At 37.9% G+C, this 16448-nt stretch overlaps 1 protein-coding gene across 8 annotated transcripts in view; it reads right to left on the bottom strand.

The window, feature by feature from the left end:
• The window catches only part of Efcab3 (EF-hand calcium binding domain 3), a 492651-nt gene that overhangs the window by 334788 nt on the left and 141415 nt on the right, over positions 1–16448 (bottom strand). For 7 of the 8 annotated variants that reach the window (XM_039086129.2, XM_039086123.2, XM_039086125.2 and 4 more), the window contains 6 exons: positions 16170–16313; positions 15038–15106; positions 12539–12682; positions 11803–11874; positions 6198–6302; positions 4021–4074 (listed from right to left, as the gene is read on the bottom strand). In XM_039086129.2, the coding sequence (XP_038942057.1) occupies positions 4021–4074; positions 6198–6302; positions 11803–11874; positions 12539–12682; positions 15038–15106; positions 16170–16313 (588 nt within the window). The remainder of the gene's footprint in view (positions 1–4020; positions 4075–6197; positions 6303–11802; positions 11875–12538; positions 12683–15037; positions 15107–16169; positions 16314–16448) is intronic. The other variant, XM_039086124.2, reaches the window with a different exon arrangement.

Raw genomic sequence — 16448 nt, 5'->3', positions numbered from 1 at the left:
GTAGATTACATTATATTATGTTTTCTTCACATATTAAACCATCCCTGTATCCCTGTGTTGAAGCCTAATTGATCATGATGGATGATCGTTTTGATGTGTTCTTGGATTGGGTTTGCGAGAATCTTATTGAGTGTTTTGGCATAGATATTCATAAAGAAAATTGGTCTGAAGTTCTCTTTCTTTGTTGGTCTTTGTGTGGTTCAAGTATAGTATAACTGTGGCTTTGTAGAATGAATTGGATAGTGTTCCTTCTGTTTGAAGAGTATTGGTATTAGGCCTTCTTTGAAGGTCTGATAGAATTCTGCACTAAACCCATCTGGTCTTGGGTTTTTGGGTTTTTTTTTTTCTGGTTTCGGTTTTGGTTTGGGTTTTTTTTTTTTTTTTTTTTTTTTTTTTTGGTTGGGAGACACTTAATGACTACTTCTATTTCTTTAGGGGCTATCGGACTGCTTAGATGGTTTATCTGATCCTAATTTAACTCTGGTACCTGATATCTGTCTAGAAAATTGTTCATTTCATCCAGATTTTCAAGCTTTTGTAGTAGGATCTGATGATTTTTTATTTTTCTCAGTTTCTGTGGTTATGTCACCCTTTTCATTTCTGATTTTGTAAATTTGGATACTGTCTCTGTGCCCTGTGGTTAGCCTGGCTAAAGGTTTATCTATCTTGTTGATTTTCCTCAAAGAACCAGCTCCTGGTTTTGTTGATTCTTTGTATAGTTCTTTTTGTTTCTATTTGGTTGATTTTAGCCCTGAGTTTGATTATTTCCTGCCCTCTACTCCTCTTGGGTATAGTTGCTTCTTTTTGTTCTAGAGCTTTCAGGTGTGCTGTCAAGCTGCTAGTGTATGCTCTCTCCAGTTTCTTTTCGAAGGCACTCAGAGTTATAAGTTTTCTTCTTAGCACTGCTTTCATTATGTCCCATAAATTTTGGTATGATGTGCCTTCATTTTCACTATATTCTAAAAAGTCTTTAATTTCCTCCTCTATTTCTTTCTTGACCAAAATATCATTGAGTAAAGTGCTGTTTGGCTTCCATGTGTATGTGGGCTCTCTCTTGTTTTTGTTGTTATTGAAGACCAACCTTAGTCCATGGTGATCTGATAGGATGCATGGGATTATTTCAATCTTCTTGTATCTGTTGAGGCCTGTTTTGGTCAATTTTGAAGATGATGAAATGAGGTGCTGAGAAGGTATATTCTTTTGTTTTAGGATATCTGCTAACTCCATCTGGTTCATAATTTCTGTAGTTTCACTGTATCTCTGTTTAGTTTCTGTTTCCATGATCTGTCCATTGTTGAGAGTGGGGTGTTGTATCCCACTATTACTGTGTGAGGTACAATGTGTGCTTTGAGTTTTAGTAAAGTTCCTTTTATGAATGTGGGTGCCCTTGCATTTGGAGCATAGATGTTCAGAACTGAGAGTTCATCTTGGTAGTTTTTCCTTTGATGAGTATAAAGTGTTCTTCCTTATCTTTCTTGATAACTTTTGGTTGAAAGTTGATTTTATTTGATATTAGAATGGCTACTCTAGCTTGTTTCTTGGGGTCATTTGCTTGGAAATTTTTTCCCAGCCTTTTACTCTGAGGTAGTATCTGTCTTTGTCCCCGAAGTGTGTTTTCTGTATGCAGCAAAATGCTGGATCCTGTCCTGTTTATGTATCTAGTCAGTTAGCCTCTGTCTTTTATAATCTTAAAAAAAATAGATTTATGCTAAAATAAGATGAACACATAAAATGGGATTTTTTTATTCCTATAAAAATATTCTCAAAAGTAACCTAATGTATGGCAATGATGACGTGTGCTCTTGTCATTCTCTTTCCCAAGTCCCCTAGACAAAATTTAAATGGCTTTCCACCCCATCCCTCTGGAACCCAGTCTCTGTGTCAGAAAAGATATATGATCCCTGACTTTGGAACTGGCTTATGTAACTCACATGATGACCTCAAATTCCATCCATTTTCCTGAAAACAACACAATTTGTTTCATTTTATGGTTTAATAAAGCCTTAATATGAAAAAATACCACATTTTATTTGCTTACCTACTGATGACTAATTCCATAATTTGGTGACTATGGCTAGTGCCCCGATACACATGGTACACAGGTATCCTTATGCTAAGCTTTCTTTTGTATGAACTCAGTCATGGATCACATGGAAGTCGTATTGCTAACTTTTTCCATATTTCCATGCCTTTCTACAGTGACTGAACTAATTTACATTCCTACCACCAGCCAGGTCACATATTTTTGTCATATATTTTGTTGAAATATATGCTACCCTGTCAAATTCAAGAAGATATGATAATTCAATAAGGTACTGACAAAACTGCAGAACACTGTACTCACTAAGTTTTAAGAAAAAAACTTTTATAAAAAGCATGCAATTTATATACAAATGTAATTGTTTTAGTATTGTTATTTTTAACAAATTATCATGTAAATATTTTAATTTTTCCTAATTCTAACTTAGTACATTTTAATAGGTAAGGCCTATATGAACAAAACCTCTTTAGGAGCTTTAATAATTCTTAGGAATATAAAAGTCAGACATCAAGAGGCTTGGCAGTTACCACTATAAATATAAATAGCACTGTGGTATATTATTTAAGTCTATGTAATTGATTATGAAAGAACTAAGACTAGGTACTTTTAAAAGCAGTTTTCTGTATGAGAGTCACATGAGGAAGGCACAAATGGAGATGATTTCTTTTCATTTTTAACTTTTTTTTTCTTTTTTCTTTTTTTTTTCCGGAGCTGGGGACCGAACCCAGGGCCTTGCGCTTGCTAGGCAAGTGCTCTACCACTGAGCTAAATCCCCAACCCCTTCATTTTTAACTTTTGTTTGCCATTTATTTTTTCCAGATTTATTTATGTGAGTACACTGTTGCTCTCTTCCGACAAACCAGAAGAGGGCGTTAGGTTCCATTACAGATGGTGGTGAGCCACCAAATGGTTGCTGGGAATTGATCTCAGGACCTCTGGAAACACAGTCAATGCTCTTAATCGCTGAGCTGTCTCTCTGTCTTTTTTTTAAGGATTTTTAATGCATATGTGTATTTTGCTTCATGTATGACTGGGTCTCACATCTATCAGTGCCCACAAAACCCAGAAGAGGTCATCAGACCTTCTGGGACTGGAATTACAAACTTTTGTGAGCTGCCTGAAGGTGTTAAGAACCAAATTTGAGTCTCTGGAAGGCCAGCTGATGCTTGTAACCTTTGAGACATCTCTCCAAGCCTCTGCCTTTTAGTTTACAATCACCTCAACAAGTAGTAAACATAACCAATTTAATAAAGATTAGATTATTATAAAGAAGTATTAAAACAATAATTGTGTCAAGGAACTAGGGGGAAAGGAACAGTTGTATACCATGGGGAGGGAATGGAAATTATTCTAACCACTATGGAGCTCAGTATGGCGATTCTTTGAGGGGGAAAAAACCACAAAAGTTTTCATATGATCCAGCTTTGTATTTCTAAGCATATATCCCAAAGTATTAAGGTCAGCTATAATTAGGTACCATGTTTTTTATAGCCACTCACAATAGCCAGGTTACAAAACCAGCAAATGTCCATCAGTGAATTAATACAGTGAGAAATGTGGTTGACGTTGATATGCACAGCAGAGTTTTATTCAGCCATTAAGTTTTATTAGCAATAAAGAAGACAAATTATTTTCATTTAAAGTAAAATGGATAAAAACTAGAGATCATCATGTTAAACAAAATAAGCTGTACTCAAAAATATAGTTTCATATGTGGACTTTATAAAACTTAAAAATAGGAACTGGACATAAAAGGAAAAGGAGGACTCGTAGAGAATAAAAGATAATTGGGGAAAGAAGACAGGACAGGGCTAAATAGGTGGTGGTTCTGATCAAAGCTTGTTACATGCATGTTTGTGTAAGTAGCACACACTTAAAGAGAATCCAGTCAACAAAATAAAAGAAAATTAATAAGGAATGAGTGCAGTGCTTGTCAGTCTCACGTGGTGTCACGTGGCCTCATGTAGTGATGTACTTACCTTTGAGCATCTTCACAACCCCGATCAACATTTCCATATCTATGCCTTCATCGTCTATGAAGTAAATTCACATATTTTCATATAGTTCACATAAATTCACTTATTTCTCCATCTCTGTCTCCCCACTTCTATAACAGAGAACCCAACAGCACAATAAAGTGCTTCAGCCCGGGCCTAGCACCTGGAATGTCCTCAATGAATGACAACCACTGATTTTAATATGTTTGACAGCCAAAGAATCAGATTCCATACCTATTGTTCTGATGCAAAGAAGGAATACCTACCCTATTTAATGTTTGGATATAAGGACGCTGACTATAACATCACATTTAGATGTGCAATCTAATATGTTAAATTTTTAATCGAGTCTTTAGATGTAACACACAACTTTGGGGGTTTACAGAACCATGAAGAATTACAGAGCTGTGAAGAAGAGCTTTCCACAGAGATCGGTTAAAAGTAGAGTCCTGAATATGTGGAGAGGGGAAAGTCAGTAGTCTGTTTCTGTTTTTCACATTTGGAGCTCTGTGAAAGTGAGTTATGGGTATATGGCATGACTTTCATTTGCAAAGTTACAAGTTATGACAGTATAAACTACCCTTTGGCTTCTATATTTTCCTGATAATTATCTGTGCAGAAAGAAAACCTAAATTATACAGCATATTTGCTAGTTTCATGTCCACCTAACACAAGCTAGGGGCATTTGGGAAGGAGGATTTTTCAACTGAGGAAAGTGTTTATCGGATTGGCCTATAGACACATCTGTTGAGCAATTTTCTGATTGGCGATTGGTGTGGTGGAGCCTAGTGCATCCCACTGTGGGCTGTGCCAACCCTGGGCAGGCAGTCTTGAGCTGTACAACAAAGCAGGCCAACCAAGCCATGAAGAGGAGCACTCCTCAATGGTTCCTGCTTCAGTGCCTGCCTTCAGGTTTCTGCCTTGATTTCCTGCCCTTACTTCCCTTGGTCATGAAATGTGACTGGAAGCTGTAAGCAGAAATAAACCACTCCTCAACTATGTGACTTTTTGTTTTGCTGTTTTAATCATAGCAATAGAAACCCTAACTGAGACAGAGATTGTTACCTAAGAGTGGTTTACCGCTGTGACTGACCTGGCAGTGTTGCTTAGGGGAGGATTGTGGAAGGACTTTGGAAAAGACATCATGTTCAAAGGAGGGTGGGAACTTAAGGAATAACGGTGAGAACAATACAGGTGATGAAGGCCTGGCTTGTTTTAGAGGGAAACTTGAGAGCCCCTTAAAGACTCTATCAGGACTGTTCAATCCTTTGAATTAATAATCAAGAAAAACAATAGGTAGGCAAAAATTTAACCAAAGATATTAAAGAGCTTTATAGAAGGCACTGAAGAGGATACCTGTGGAAGACAGTAAGAGATGGGAAGACCTCCCATACTGACAGAGTAACAGAATTGTGTAAAATTGGCCATATAAACAATAGCATTCTACAGACTTGAAGTTACCACAATGAAAAAAATTCAGTGACATTTCTTCACAGAAATAAACAAAACAATTTTAAAATTTGTATGTAAACCAAAAGACTCGGGATAGTCAAAAATAATCCTGAGCAAAAAGAACAATGCTGGGGGTACCTCAGTTCCTGACTTTAAACTAACCGCAAATTATATTTAACCAAAATAGCAAGATACTGGCAAAAATCCAGACACCTGGACAAACAGAAAAAAAGAAAAGCCCAAGCAGCCATAGCTATTCCATTCTAGACAATGGTACCAAAGACATACATTGAAAAGCCTACACCATCTTTATCCAGTGGCGACTGGTGTGAGAGAAGCTGGATGTCCACATGTAGAAGAATGTTCCACATCTCTCACCCAGCACAGACATTAGTTCAAAATGGATCAAAGACCTTAAGATCAAAGCTGATCACCATTAGTTCTTTTAAAGAGCAGGGTAACCTTTTAAATGTTGGGATTTAGGAAGAATTAACCTGACAACAGAATGAACCAGTTACTCACATCCGAGCTGACTACCTCTCACCCTATCAAGCAGTAAGAAGCAAGACTTTTGTGATTGTATAATGATTGCTTTTGAAAAGGAGCCAGTTTAGATGCTTCAAATTGGAATTAGAAACTCCCACCGGGAAACCTCAGAACAAATAAACCCAATAACATTAACTACTATGAGTGTTTTAGAGCCTCACCAGGAGCTGGCAGGTGTTCAAAGAGAACCTCCTTCTCCTCGTCTGTGAGTGTTATGTCCATGTTTTTCAAAACGTCATCCACACTGCTGGCATCGATCATTTCTTCTAAGGAAACACGACACGATAGAATTAAGGAAACAATGAAATCATGTAAAAGTAGGATGTTTATGTAAGTACTACATACTCTGTGAAATAGAAGAAAACCATCCCTGGGTCTGTGTTACGCTTTCCAACATGAATCATAGTTAAATGACCGAAGATGTAGTTCTGTGGCAGAGCACTAGCTTATCATGAGCAACATCCTGAGTTCAACTCCCAGAATTGTGAAAATATTAGAGGAAATCTTTTAACTCAATGTAATATCTTGGTTGTATGACTATCATATTCATTGTGATAATATGGAACAACTAAGTCTTAGAAGTATCTTGCCTTAAAGTCCCAAAGTTATAGACTTTAGTTATTAAATGAACCAACCACTCAAGGTATTTTGTGTTAACATCTCTCTTTTTTTTTTTTGGTCCTATTTTGCCAAGATCTAAAATATCACAAATGCCATCTTGTCTCAAGAACATAGCATCACTGGCCTTGAACTCACTTCATAGCCAGGAGCCTGAACTTCTGGTCTTTCTGCCTCCACCTCCATGGTGGTGGGATGGAAGGCACGCACTGTTAAGCCCATGTTATGGTGCTGGGGATGAAACTTGGGGCTGTTTGTATGCTAGGCCAGTATTCTCCTAACTGAGCTGCATCTCCAGGCCTACAGCAATGTTTTAGACTGCAAACATTACTGTAAATGAGTCTTTAGAGTAGGGGGACCTACTGTGCTTCCTTGTGTGCTATAAGCCTAACTTGTTTACAATTTATTTATAATTGTGTTTTGCATTTTCTTAGAATTAAAAACCAGTAACATAGCATCACTATTTTATCAGACATAGAGCAGACAATAGAGATGAAAGGTCTAATAAACAAGCAGCAGCAACAAAATTTACATGTATAAAGCCAACCATTAAACTAGTATTCAAGAAATAAAGTGGGTATTTTAAATTACTGTGTGGTTTGTATGTTTTGCTAAAGCACATATATTATTTTAAATATACTAAAAGAATATTGTCACAGATACTACTATTTGTTTAAATTTTCAATTTTGGAGTTGGAAAGATGGCTTCATGGTTAAAAATACTTGCTCTTACAGAAGATCCAGGTTCAAGTCCCAACTCCCACACAGTGGTTTACAACCATCTACAACTTCAGTTTTGAGGGGAGTCAATGGCCTCTTTAGACCTTTCAGTCACACCAAGTACATGTGTGGTATCCATACATGCATGCAAGTAAATATTCATACATAAAATAAAATTAATAAATCCAATAAAATGGTTTAATTAAATTTACTCATTCATATCTCTTACCCATAGCATATAATATCCAACACTACCTAGATATTAGGCAGTTAATTAATTAATTAACAAACTCTTTATTTATCTATAGATTCCTTTCCATATCTTATCCCATTATTTCTGTCACTTTATTAGCAACTATAAAATAAGAAATTAGATTAGAAATATAAATAGTTCTGTCAACCTTAATAAAATCATAAATCATGGCAATACTGAAATACATAAAGAAACTTAAAATATGACTTTACTCAGCTCCAAATGAATAGAAGTGCTGGGAGCCTCCCACAAACCATTAGCAATGTTTCAGTTTTAGTTTTGTTTTGCTGGGCTAGAGAAATGACTCAACAATTAAGAGCAGGTGCTGCTCTCACAGGGGACCTGAGTTCAGTCCCAAGCACCCACATGGTGAGACTCACAACCTCCTAACATCCAGATCCAGGGAGATCCGACACCTCTGGCCTCTGCTGGCACTTGTACTCACATGGCCTCACCCATACAGAGACATAAACACATAACTTAAAATAATAAATATAATATAATATTTTTAAAAGATTTTGTTTCTTAGAGATAATGCGTTTCTCTAATGCATAAACATACCCCAAAAATCAATATGCAGGTTTCTCAGTATCTCTCATAACTTACCAAGAAGATATAAGGAAAAAACATACAGAGAAAACATTATTTAGCAAGGGTAAGAAAATAGGGACATTGTGCATTTTTTAATTATCTGACAAAAAGATGCCAAGTAGTCAGTTTTACTGGGCTACCACTCTGAGTATCTCACCTGTCTGTACACTAAAAAAATGCAGCCTTTGATCGCTAGTCCATTAGGAGCCCGAAAAGGTACCACAATATATACTTTTTTTTTGAGAAACCACGGGAAGAAGAGTGTAACAAAGATACACTGAGAAAGGTGTCAGGACTGTCCACTGCCCCAGAATCCTGTGCAAGGAAACCAAGCCGCTGTTCTGACACCATGAAGGGAACAGATTAGGGGAGAGGAGAGTCAAATGCCCAGGGCAAACAGGCCATTTATCCAACAGTACGCTGGCTGCTGCTTGAGTAAAACATTATTTCCCTAGTCTCCAATTCCCTCAGGAAAAAGGTTCATGGAGGCACAAAGAAAGAGACTAATTCCTCTTATATCCCTGACTCTATCTGAAGATTCCTCCAGTCTATTTTCCAATTCACTTTTTACCCAGGCACCAAACTGAATGAGTGTTCTAATGCACACACTTATTAACTCAGAATCCTCTTTGGAGCTTACTCATTGTGTCTCTAACAATGTATTTTGAACATGGAAGATCAATGTAATATCAATGAACCTGTGAATGTGGAAGAGGTAAAAATCTCACAGACTCGCCCCTCTAGACATAGAACCGCAGGTAACTTTTGACTGTTGGAAGAATTGACCTCTTCCAGGGATGAACTCCCTAACTAATTGGCCAATGAAAGTTGTCAACCTTGAAATCATATACACTCAAACAACCAAAAAGGATTTACACACACGCACGCGCGCGCGCGCGCGCGCACACACACACACACACACACACACACACACATTTAATAAATGTAATAAAAGAAAAAGAGGAAACCAGCCAGTGAGTAGAGGGCAGGAGAGGGTCTGGGGGAGGGGTAACTAGGAGGAGCAGGCAGGCAGGAAGTGAAGAGGTGATGTAATTCTATTTCAGTTAAAAACCTGGAAGGCACAGACAGGAAGTTCTCTGAGTTTAAGACCAGCCTCATCTACAGAGTGAGTTCCAGGACAGCCCAGACTGCACAGAGAAATCCTGCCTTAAAACAACAGCAGCAGCAGCAGCAAAAAACAAACAAAAACAAACAAACAAACAAACAAAAACCATTTTTTTAAAAAAGAAATGCAAAAGGCATTCTGTATAAAATGGAGGAACGAGATCGTTCAGCTAGTGAAGGTGCCTGATGACCCAAGTTGGAACCTCAGTGCCCACAGTAAAAGGAGAGAATCAACGCCCACAAATCGTGCTCTGACTTCTACAGGTGTGCCCCCTCTCTCTGAGAGAGAGAAAGAGAGATCAAGAATTAAAATAAGAATGAGCAAAGTATATGTGTGTGCCTGTGTGTGTGTTGTGTGTGTGTGTGTGTGTGTGTGTGTGTGTGTGCGCTCCATTGTAAAGACTCTATGAGTTCATACTAGGAAGAATAAATAGAATAAAATAAATGAATAAATGAAGAAGAAAATTTTCCTTACATTAAACTGACAGTATAAAAAATGAGCTTGAAGAAAAAGAAACCGTCTTTCATTAGAATTTCATCTAGCAATGGTAAAATGAATGATGGGGTTAGAAATTAACATCTGGCCATCACCATTGTAAAATTATATTCAAGTCTACATCGTCAAGACTGAACACAGTATAAAAGAGTCTCAAAGACTCTTCCCGATTTTCTCAATATCTATAAAGGGCAAAGAGCATGCGCAAGGATGAAACATAAGGGCATCACCTAAATATAGGAACAAAGGGACCGTCAACAACGGGAAGGCCTAGCTTCGTGCATTTCTTGCACCATAAAGCAAATTGGATATTTCAATAAACATGTTGAAATTATTTATGTATCATACATTCTCTGACTATGATGGAATTAAAAATAACAATAAATTGAAACTTAAAATCAGGGAAGCAAGGGACACACTTCCAAACAGTCCCTGAATCAACAGGCAAATTATTAGAAAAGGAAAATATCCCAAGAATGTGTGTGAAAATACAACATAGCAACATCCATTGGCTATAGTAATTTGAACAATCATTCACTGAAAACTCAGTTCACTTAATGTAGAAATAGAAATAAAATCTAACATAAAATAGTAAATAAAAAAATTAAATAGATACATTTTTAAAAAGTAGTTACAAGGCTGGGCATTTAGCTCAGTGGTAGAGCGCTTGCTAGGCCCTGGGTTCGGTCCTCAGCTCCAGAAAAACGAAATAAAAAGTAGTTACACATTAAGTTTCGAGCTGCAGCTGCTAGTGGCTAAGGCATAAATTATACCTCAAGCTATTCATTATCCGAACAAAGAAAAGACAAGTTTTCTCTGTTGAGTTTCAGGACATATTTTTTATTTACTACTAATTATATTTACTAAATTAATTAATTTAGGAGATTTGACTGAGTGATGAAGAGACCTCTCTGCTCTTGCAGAAGACCAAAGTTCAGTTTCTAGCACCCGTGTCAGGTAGCACCAAACCACTTAAAACTCCAGCTCCAAGGGATTTGACTACCCTTCCAGCCTCACAGATGCCTGTAGGTATGCACGCGCGTGCACACACACACACACACACACACACACACACACTCTCTCTCTCTCTCTCTCTCTCTCTCTCTCTCTCTCTCTCTCGCATACCCACACAAATACAAAATAAAATAGATGGACGGAGTATATTACTAAGAAATCCCCCAAAGGAGGCATTGCTACAAAAAAATTCTATCCACCATGATTTTTGGTTTGCCAGCTTTATACAGTTATGTCTGCCCAAAGCAATGGCTAGACTGTACGCCGCTATGACGTGATGGGCTGGGGATATAATCTCAGCCTGATGTCAGAATTATTCAGCCACTGATCTTTTCAGTACTGCAGACATGGGAAACAAGAGCACGTCAGAAAACCCAGAAGGTTGAAACAACACAAACACCAAAAAAAAAAAAAAAATACTTAGCACACTGTATAGTACTGTCGAAATTTTACCAGGCTGAGGAGTTACCAGGAAAAATGGGGGGGGGGGGAGAGAAAGGGGATCATACACAGAAATAACAAGAAATCAAAGTTTAAATAGCAAAATCTAAACAAAAGAATTCTCTTAATATCAACGACAAAAGTTTTCTCTTATTTATTAGGGAAGGACTGGACGTTAGTGTTAAGAACTAATGATTTACTATGTGCTACTCTGTCTCATAAGTGGACTTGGATTGCAACCAAGGAAACTAATTCTAGGTGCTGGCTCATTCTTTTTAAATAACGCCCTTAGGGAAACATAGGCATCGAGACTCTGGTGTCTAGGCTAGAAAGAAGCTAACTAACATTTCCCTGCTACTGTGGTCTTTTCCAGTTGTGCTAAAGATTAAAAATGTATAGCACAAAGGCATGAGAAATTGATCACAGTCTAAACTGAGCTCACAACCATCTGAAAGGGGACTTACAACATCTCATTTCTATCTCCATTCAACAACAACGAAAGACTTACTTTCCGGGATAGATGCGAGCTGCGCCTTGATCAAATGGTTCAGAAACTCTTCTATGTCCAGTTTCCCATCCTCTGAAAGGGAAAATGTTGGAGAACATGGGGGAAGTCAGGGATAAGATAATGTATCTTATAATGCAATGATAGTAACTGCTCTATTGGAAAGCACTTTATAGAACAAGTCAGGCAGGTTAATAGTATCATTCAGACACACACATGCACACATACACACATGAACACATGCACACACAAACACATGCACATGTGCACACATACACACATGAACACATACATGCACACATACACACATGAACACATGCACACACATACGCACATGAACACATGTGCACACGCACACATACACACATGAACACATGCACACATACACACATGAACACATGCACATGCACACATGCACATGCACACACATGCACACATGAACACATGCACACATGAACACACGCACACATGCACACATGCACACATACACACATGAACACATGCACACACGCACACATGCACACACGGACACACACACACTACTGCTGCATATCCTCCTTTGCAAGGCATTGCTGAGACTAGAATTAGACCCTGGATAACAGTGTCCAGAATCTCATTAGGTTGTAGGTCAAAGAAAACCTAGGATAACCCATGAAGCAAATGCACCTCCACAGACTCAGAAAGTTCTAGAAGACTCATGTGACTGAGGCAAAGGTAATTAGAAACATTAGATACTCACCACTGAGGGACATGTTCTTTAGCGCTGCCTCAATTATACGTTTGGGTAATGCAACCCCAATATTTTTCAAAATGGAGACTAGATCACCAGAATTGATCTTGTTTTTCCTAATGGAAGCCAGAGCTTTCAAGGCAGCTTGTATTCCTACGTGGGGAAAAAACATGATGTAGGAACATTGAAAAACACTTGAAATATCCTGCATAACAACAAACACATCTAGTGCTTATTGCAGTCAGAATTTACTCAGCTGTGAGAGGTGCTTGGCACGTAACAGCAACTAATTTAAACCACCCCCCAAATACCAAGGACACTATCAAATTTTCCTTGACTTACGATGAAAGGAAAACAGCTTTGGAAAGACTATGATTTTATGGACAAAAATGTATAAAACAACGTCTTTGTGGATATTTAAATTGAGAGTTAGTGATTTATAAACACATGTACACACACTCACACATTTGGCACGTTGGTATATGAGTCATGAAAGAAGAAAGGGGACCATGAGAGGAGTTTAAAGAAAGGAGTGGGAAGAAGGGAAAGAGTAATAGAATACTTGTGTCATGAACACAGGGAAGGAGACGTTGGAGAAGAAAGGGATGTCACCAAAAGGGCAGTACAGGAAAATGGAGAGGAGAGTGAAGAAGGAGCAATAAAAACTCATTATTTGTGAAAATTCCATTAATGAAGTGTATTGTTTCACGTGTCAATTTTTTGAAAAAAAATCAAATAAAAATTTAAATGAAGTTTGAAAAATAATATTATGTAAAGAGTAACCTTAGAATATCTGCTTATACTCCTTCAGGTATTCTGAAGTCATCCACATGCTAAAACTTAGAAAACTGGTAACCAGCAAGAGGGCACAGCGGGTAAACTCACTGACTACCTGAAGTCAATCCCCCGGAACCTCATGGTGGAAGGAGAGAACTGACTCCCAAAAGTTGTTCTCTGACCTTCAAACATACACGGTGTACATACATACATACATACATACATACACATAAAAGTAAATAATGCAATTTAATACTTTTCAAACTGGAAAAACTAGTCATAGTTTGACTACTCTCTAGCATTTGATTTCCCTACAGTGAATTACCTGTATATGCCAATGCACAAAAATGTCACATAAGTAATAGCAAGATGACATTAATATGTCAATAAAATGCAATATTTACTTCAGAAATCATGTGCATAAGATATTTTCAGATACAAAGGGAAAAAAAAACCCTTAAGGTCTGTAACCATTTTATAACTCTGTAAGAAGTTTATCAACGGTGTACTTATAAAATCTTATTGACCCCATTCTAAAGGATCAAGGATAAAATATTTCTGTCTATTAAAATATCAAAAAAGGCAGTGATGGTGAATGCCTTTAGTCCCAGTACTTGGGAGTCAGAGGCAGGCTGATCTCTGAGTTCGAGGCTAGCCTGGTCTACAGTGTGAGTTTCAGGACAGCCAAGGCTATACAGAAAAACCCTGTCTCAAACAAAACAAAACAAAATAGTTTGTCTATGTGAACTTTGAAAGCATTCCAAATACTGAATCTGAAGAACAATTTACTTTTGTCGCTATCCAAATTGAACCTTGAATGTAATTCTGCTTCAAGTTTGTAAAGACTATGGGAATAATTAAACTACTTCAACTCATCTCAAGAAATGAGCTTCTCCAAGTAGACCCAGAGAATCCAAAATAGTTGTAGACTTATAACCTTGTTTCAATTCGTTTAAAATCTGTACATTTAAAAGTTCAAAGATGTCTCTTAAAAACGGAGATAGCAGTTACCAAAATACATTACAGCCAAATTACACTCAGTGTCCCATGACGGCAATAGCGGATAAAGCAGCCTTGGGCAGTTCTGTAAGTTTCAGTGTTTCCCTGTGTGCTCCTATATGCTTCACCAGTGAATTTCATGCAGGAGCAATAGCTTTATTCCCTCAGGGGTTCAGTAAAATGGCTGAGTTCCAACTAATGCCGTCCATTTTTGTATCATGACTTGGACATAAAATGAATCCTCCAGATGGATTTGGGGCATTCGTTGGGTTTTTGGTGTTTTTTGTTTGTTTGTTTTACTTGGGTTTTGGGTTTTGTTGTTGTCCTTCGGTTTGGTTTGGTTTGGCTTTGGTAGAAGCCACATGTGGGGTTTTTTTTCTTAATTTAGTTTACTTATTCACTTTCATTAGTTTTGGTTTTTTGTTTGTTTGTTTGTTTGTTTTAGTGACGGGTATTCCAGAAAAATAAATCAGAAACAGTCCGTGACTGGGTCCCTGTTGACCCTTCAGGCAGAGTACATTTGCTGTAGATGTGTGGGCTGCTTTATAACACTGGGAAACTGCACAGAGAAGTAATGAAAACAAACTTGTTCTTCTCAAACTGTCTTTTAAAGAATTCCCAGGGGTTGGGGATTTGGCTCAGTGGTAGAGCGCTTACCTAGGAAGCGCAAGGTCCTGGGTTCGGTCCTCAGCCCCGAGGAAAAAAAAAAAAAAAAAAAGAATTCCCACTTACTTGAACTTTTTCTGAACCGTGTTTCTTTCAACTTCATCAGCCAATCTTTCAAATCCACGTTTCCCTCCTCTGAAATGAAATGGAAGAACGGGTGGCTTTCGGTTAAAAGTTACGCGTGCTTGCCCACTTTCCCAAACCAAAGCCATCCGGGTGTGGTTCTCAGTCTGGTTCTGGGAGACACAACTCAGAAAGGCGCGGTGTTAGGCCTACTCTTAAGTCTTCTCTGCGGTGAAGCCAATGAATGTTTTACAACCTACACCAACCCCAGCCATTGTTTGGAACGCTTATGCCCTAGTGCCCGACTCTCTGGTCTTTTAGCCTTACGAGTGCCTCGTAATGTTTATATTATCATGGGGATCACTCACCCGCCAGAAAATGAGTGCTGAAATGAAAATCAACCATGGTGGCTAAAGAAGACTACATTTAAAGCATACATATGCACACACACACACACACACACACACACACACACACACACACACGAACATGTTCAGTCTCTTGCGTTTTATCAACCATATACTTGGAACCTAGGGAGAAAACAGCACCCCAAGGTCCTCCGGGTAATGTAAACACTCCAATGGCAGGAGTTGATAATCACCAACCTAACTCTTTGAGGATTCTGGGGAAATCACATTGGATTTATTTCATGGGATTGGTACAGCTTCACTGCTTCTGACCAGTGGAAACCTGTTATCTAAGTCTCAAAAGGTAAAGAGATGGGAAGAGAAGGGATGAATGGTTGTATTTCCCTAGAATGCTCAGAATGAGGGTAACACAGGAATAAAAAGTTCATCCAGCCAAAAGGGGAAATCTACTATGGCCGAACTCATTGAAATTGATTCAGAACCACCAAGCTCTGCGGGTTTATGGCTGAGGCTAAATAGTTAGTTATATGTGTAATTTTAATAAATGACTCTGGCCAGGCGGTGGTGGCATATGCCTTTAGTCTCAACACTTGAGAGGCAAAGGCAGGCAGATCTCTTTGAAGCCATCTTTGTCTACAGAGCTAACTCCAAGAGAGCCAAGGGTACACAAAGAAACCGTGTCTTGAGAAACCAAAATACAAATAATAAATAAAAATATATAAATAAATACATAAATAAGTAAATGACTCTGAGAAGGAAATACGTACCGTCTCTAGAAACCTTTGCATCCAAATCCTGTAATTCCTTATCTGGAACATCAAGTCCCAGGCCTTTGGAAATATGTTTCAAATCATCAATTCCGATTTTTTCACTGGTGACTTTGTCTAGAGCCTTTGCAATTTCATTAGCCTCTATCAAAACAATTCAGTTTAGATATAATTGAATTCTAAATAACAAATCTTAATGGAATTTAAAAGTTTATAGAGACTGCTTCATCTTTTTTTCAATTAAAGACACGATAGGTCAGTTCCATTCGCATTCAGTAC

The sequence above is a fragment of the Rattus norvegicus genome, chromosome 10 (genome assembly GCF_036323735.1).
Source record: "Rattus norvegicus strain BN/NHsdMcwi chromosome 10, GRCr8, whole genome shotgun sequence".
Lineage (NCBI taxonomy): Eukaryota > Metazoa > Chordata > Mammalia > Rodentia > Muridae > Rattus > Rattus norvegicus.
The sequence above is the reverse complement of the archived record's forward strand: the minus strand, read 5'-3'. Positions and strand labels throughout refer to the sequence as shown.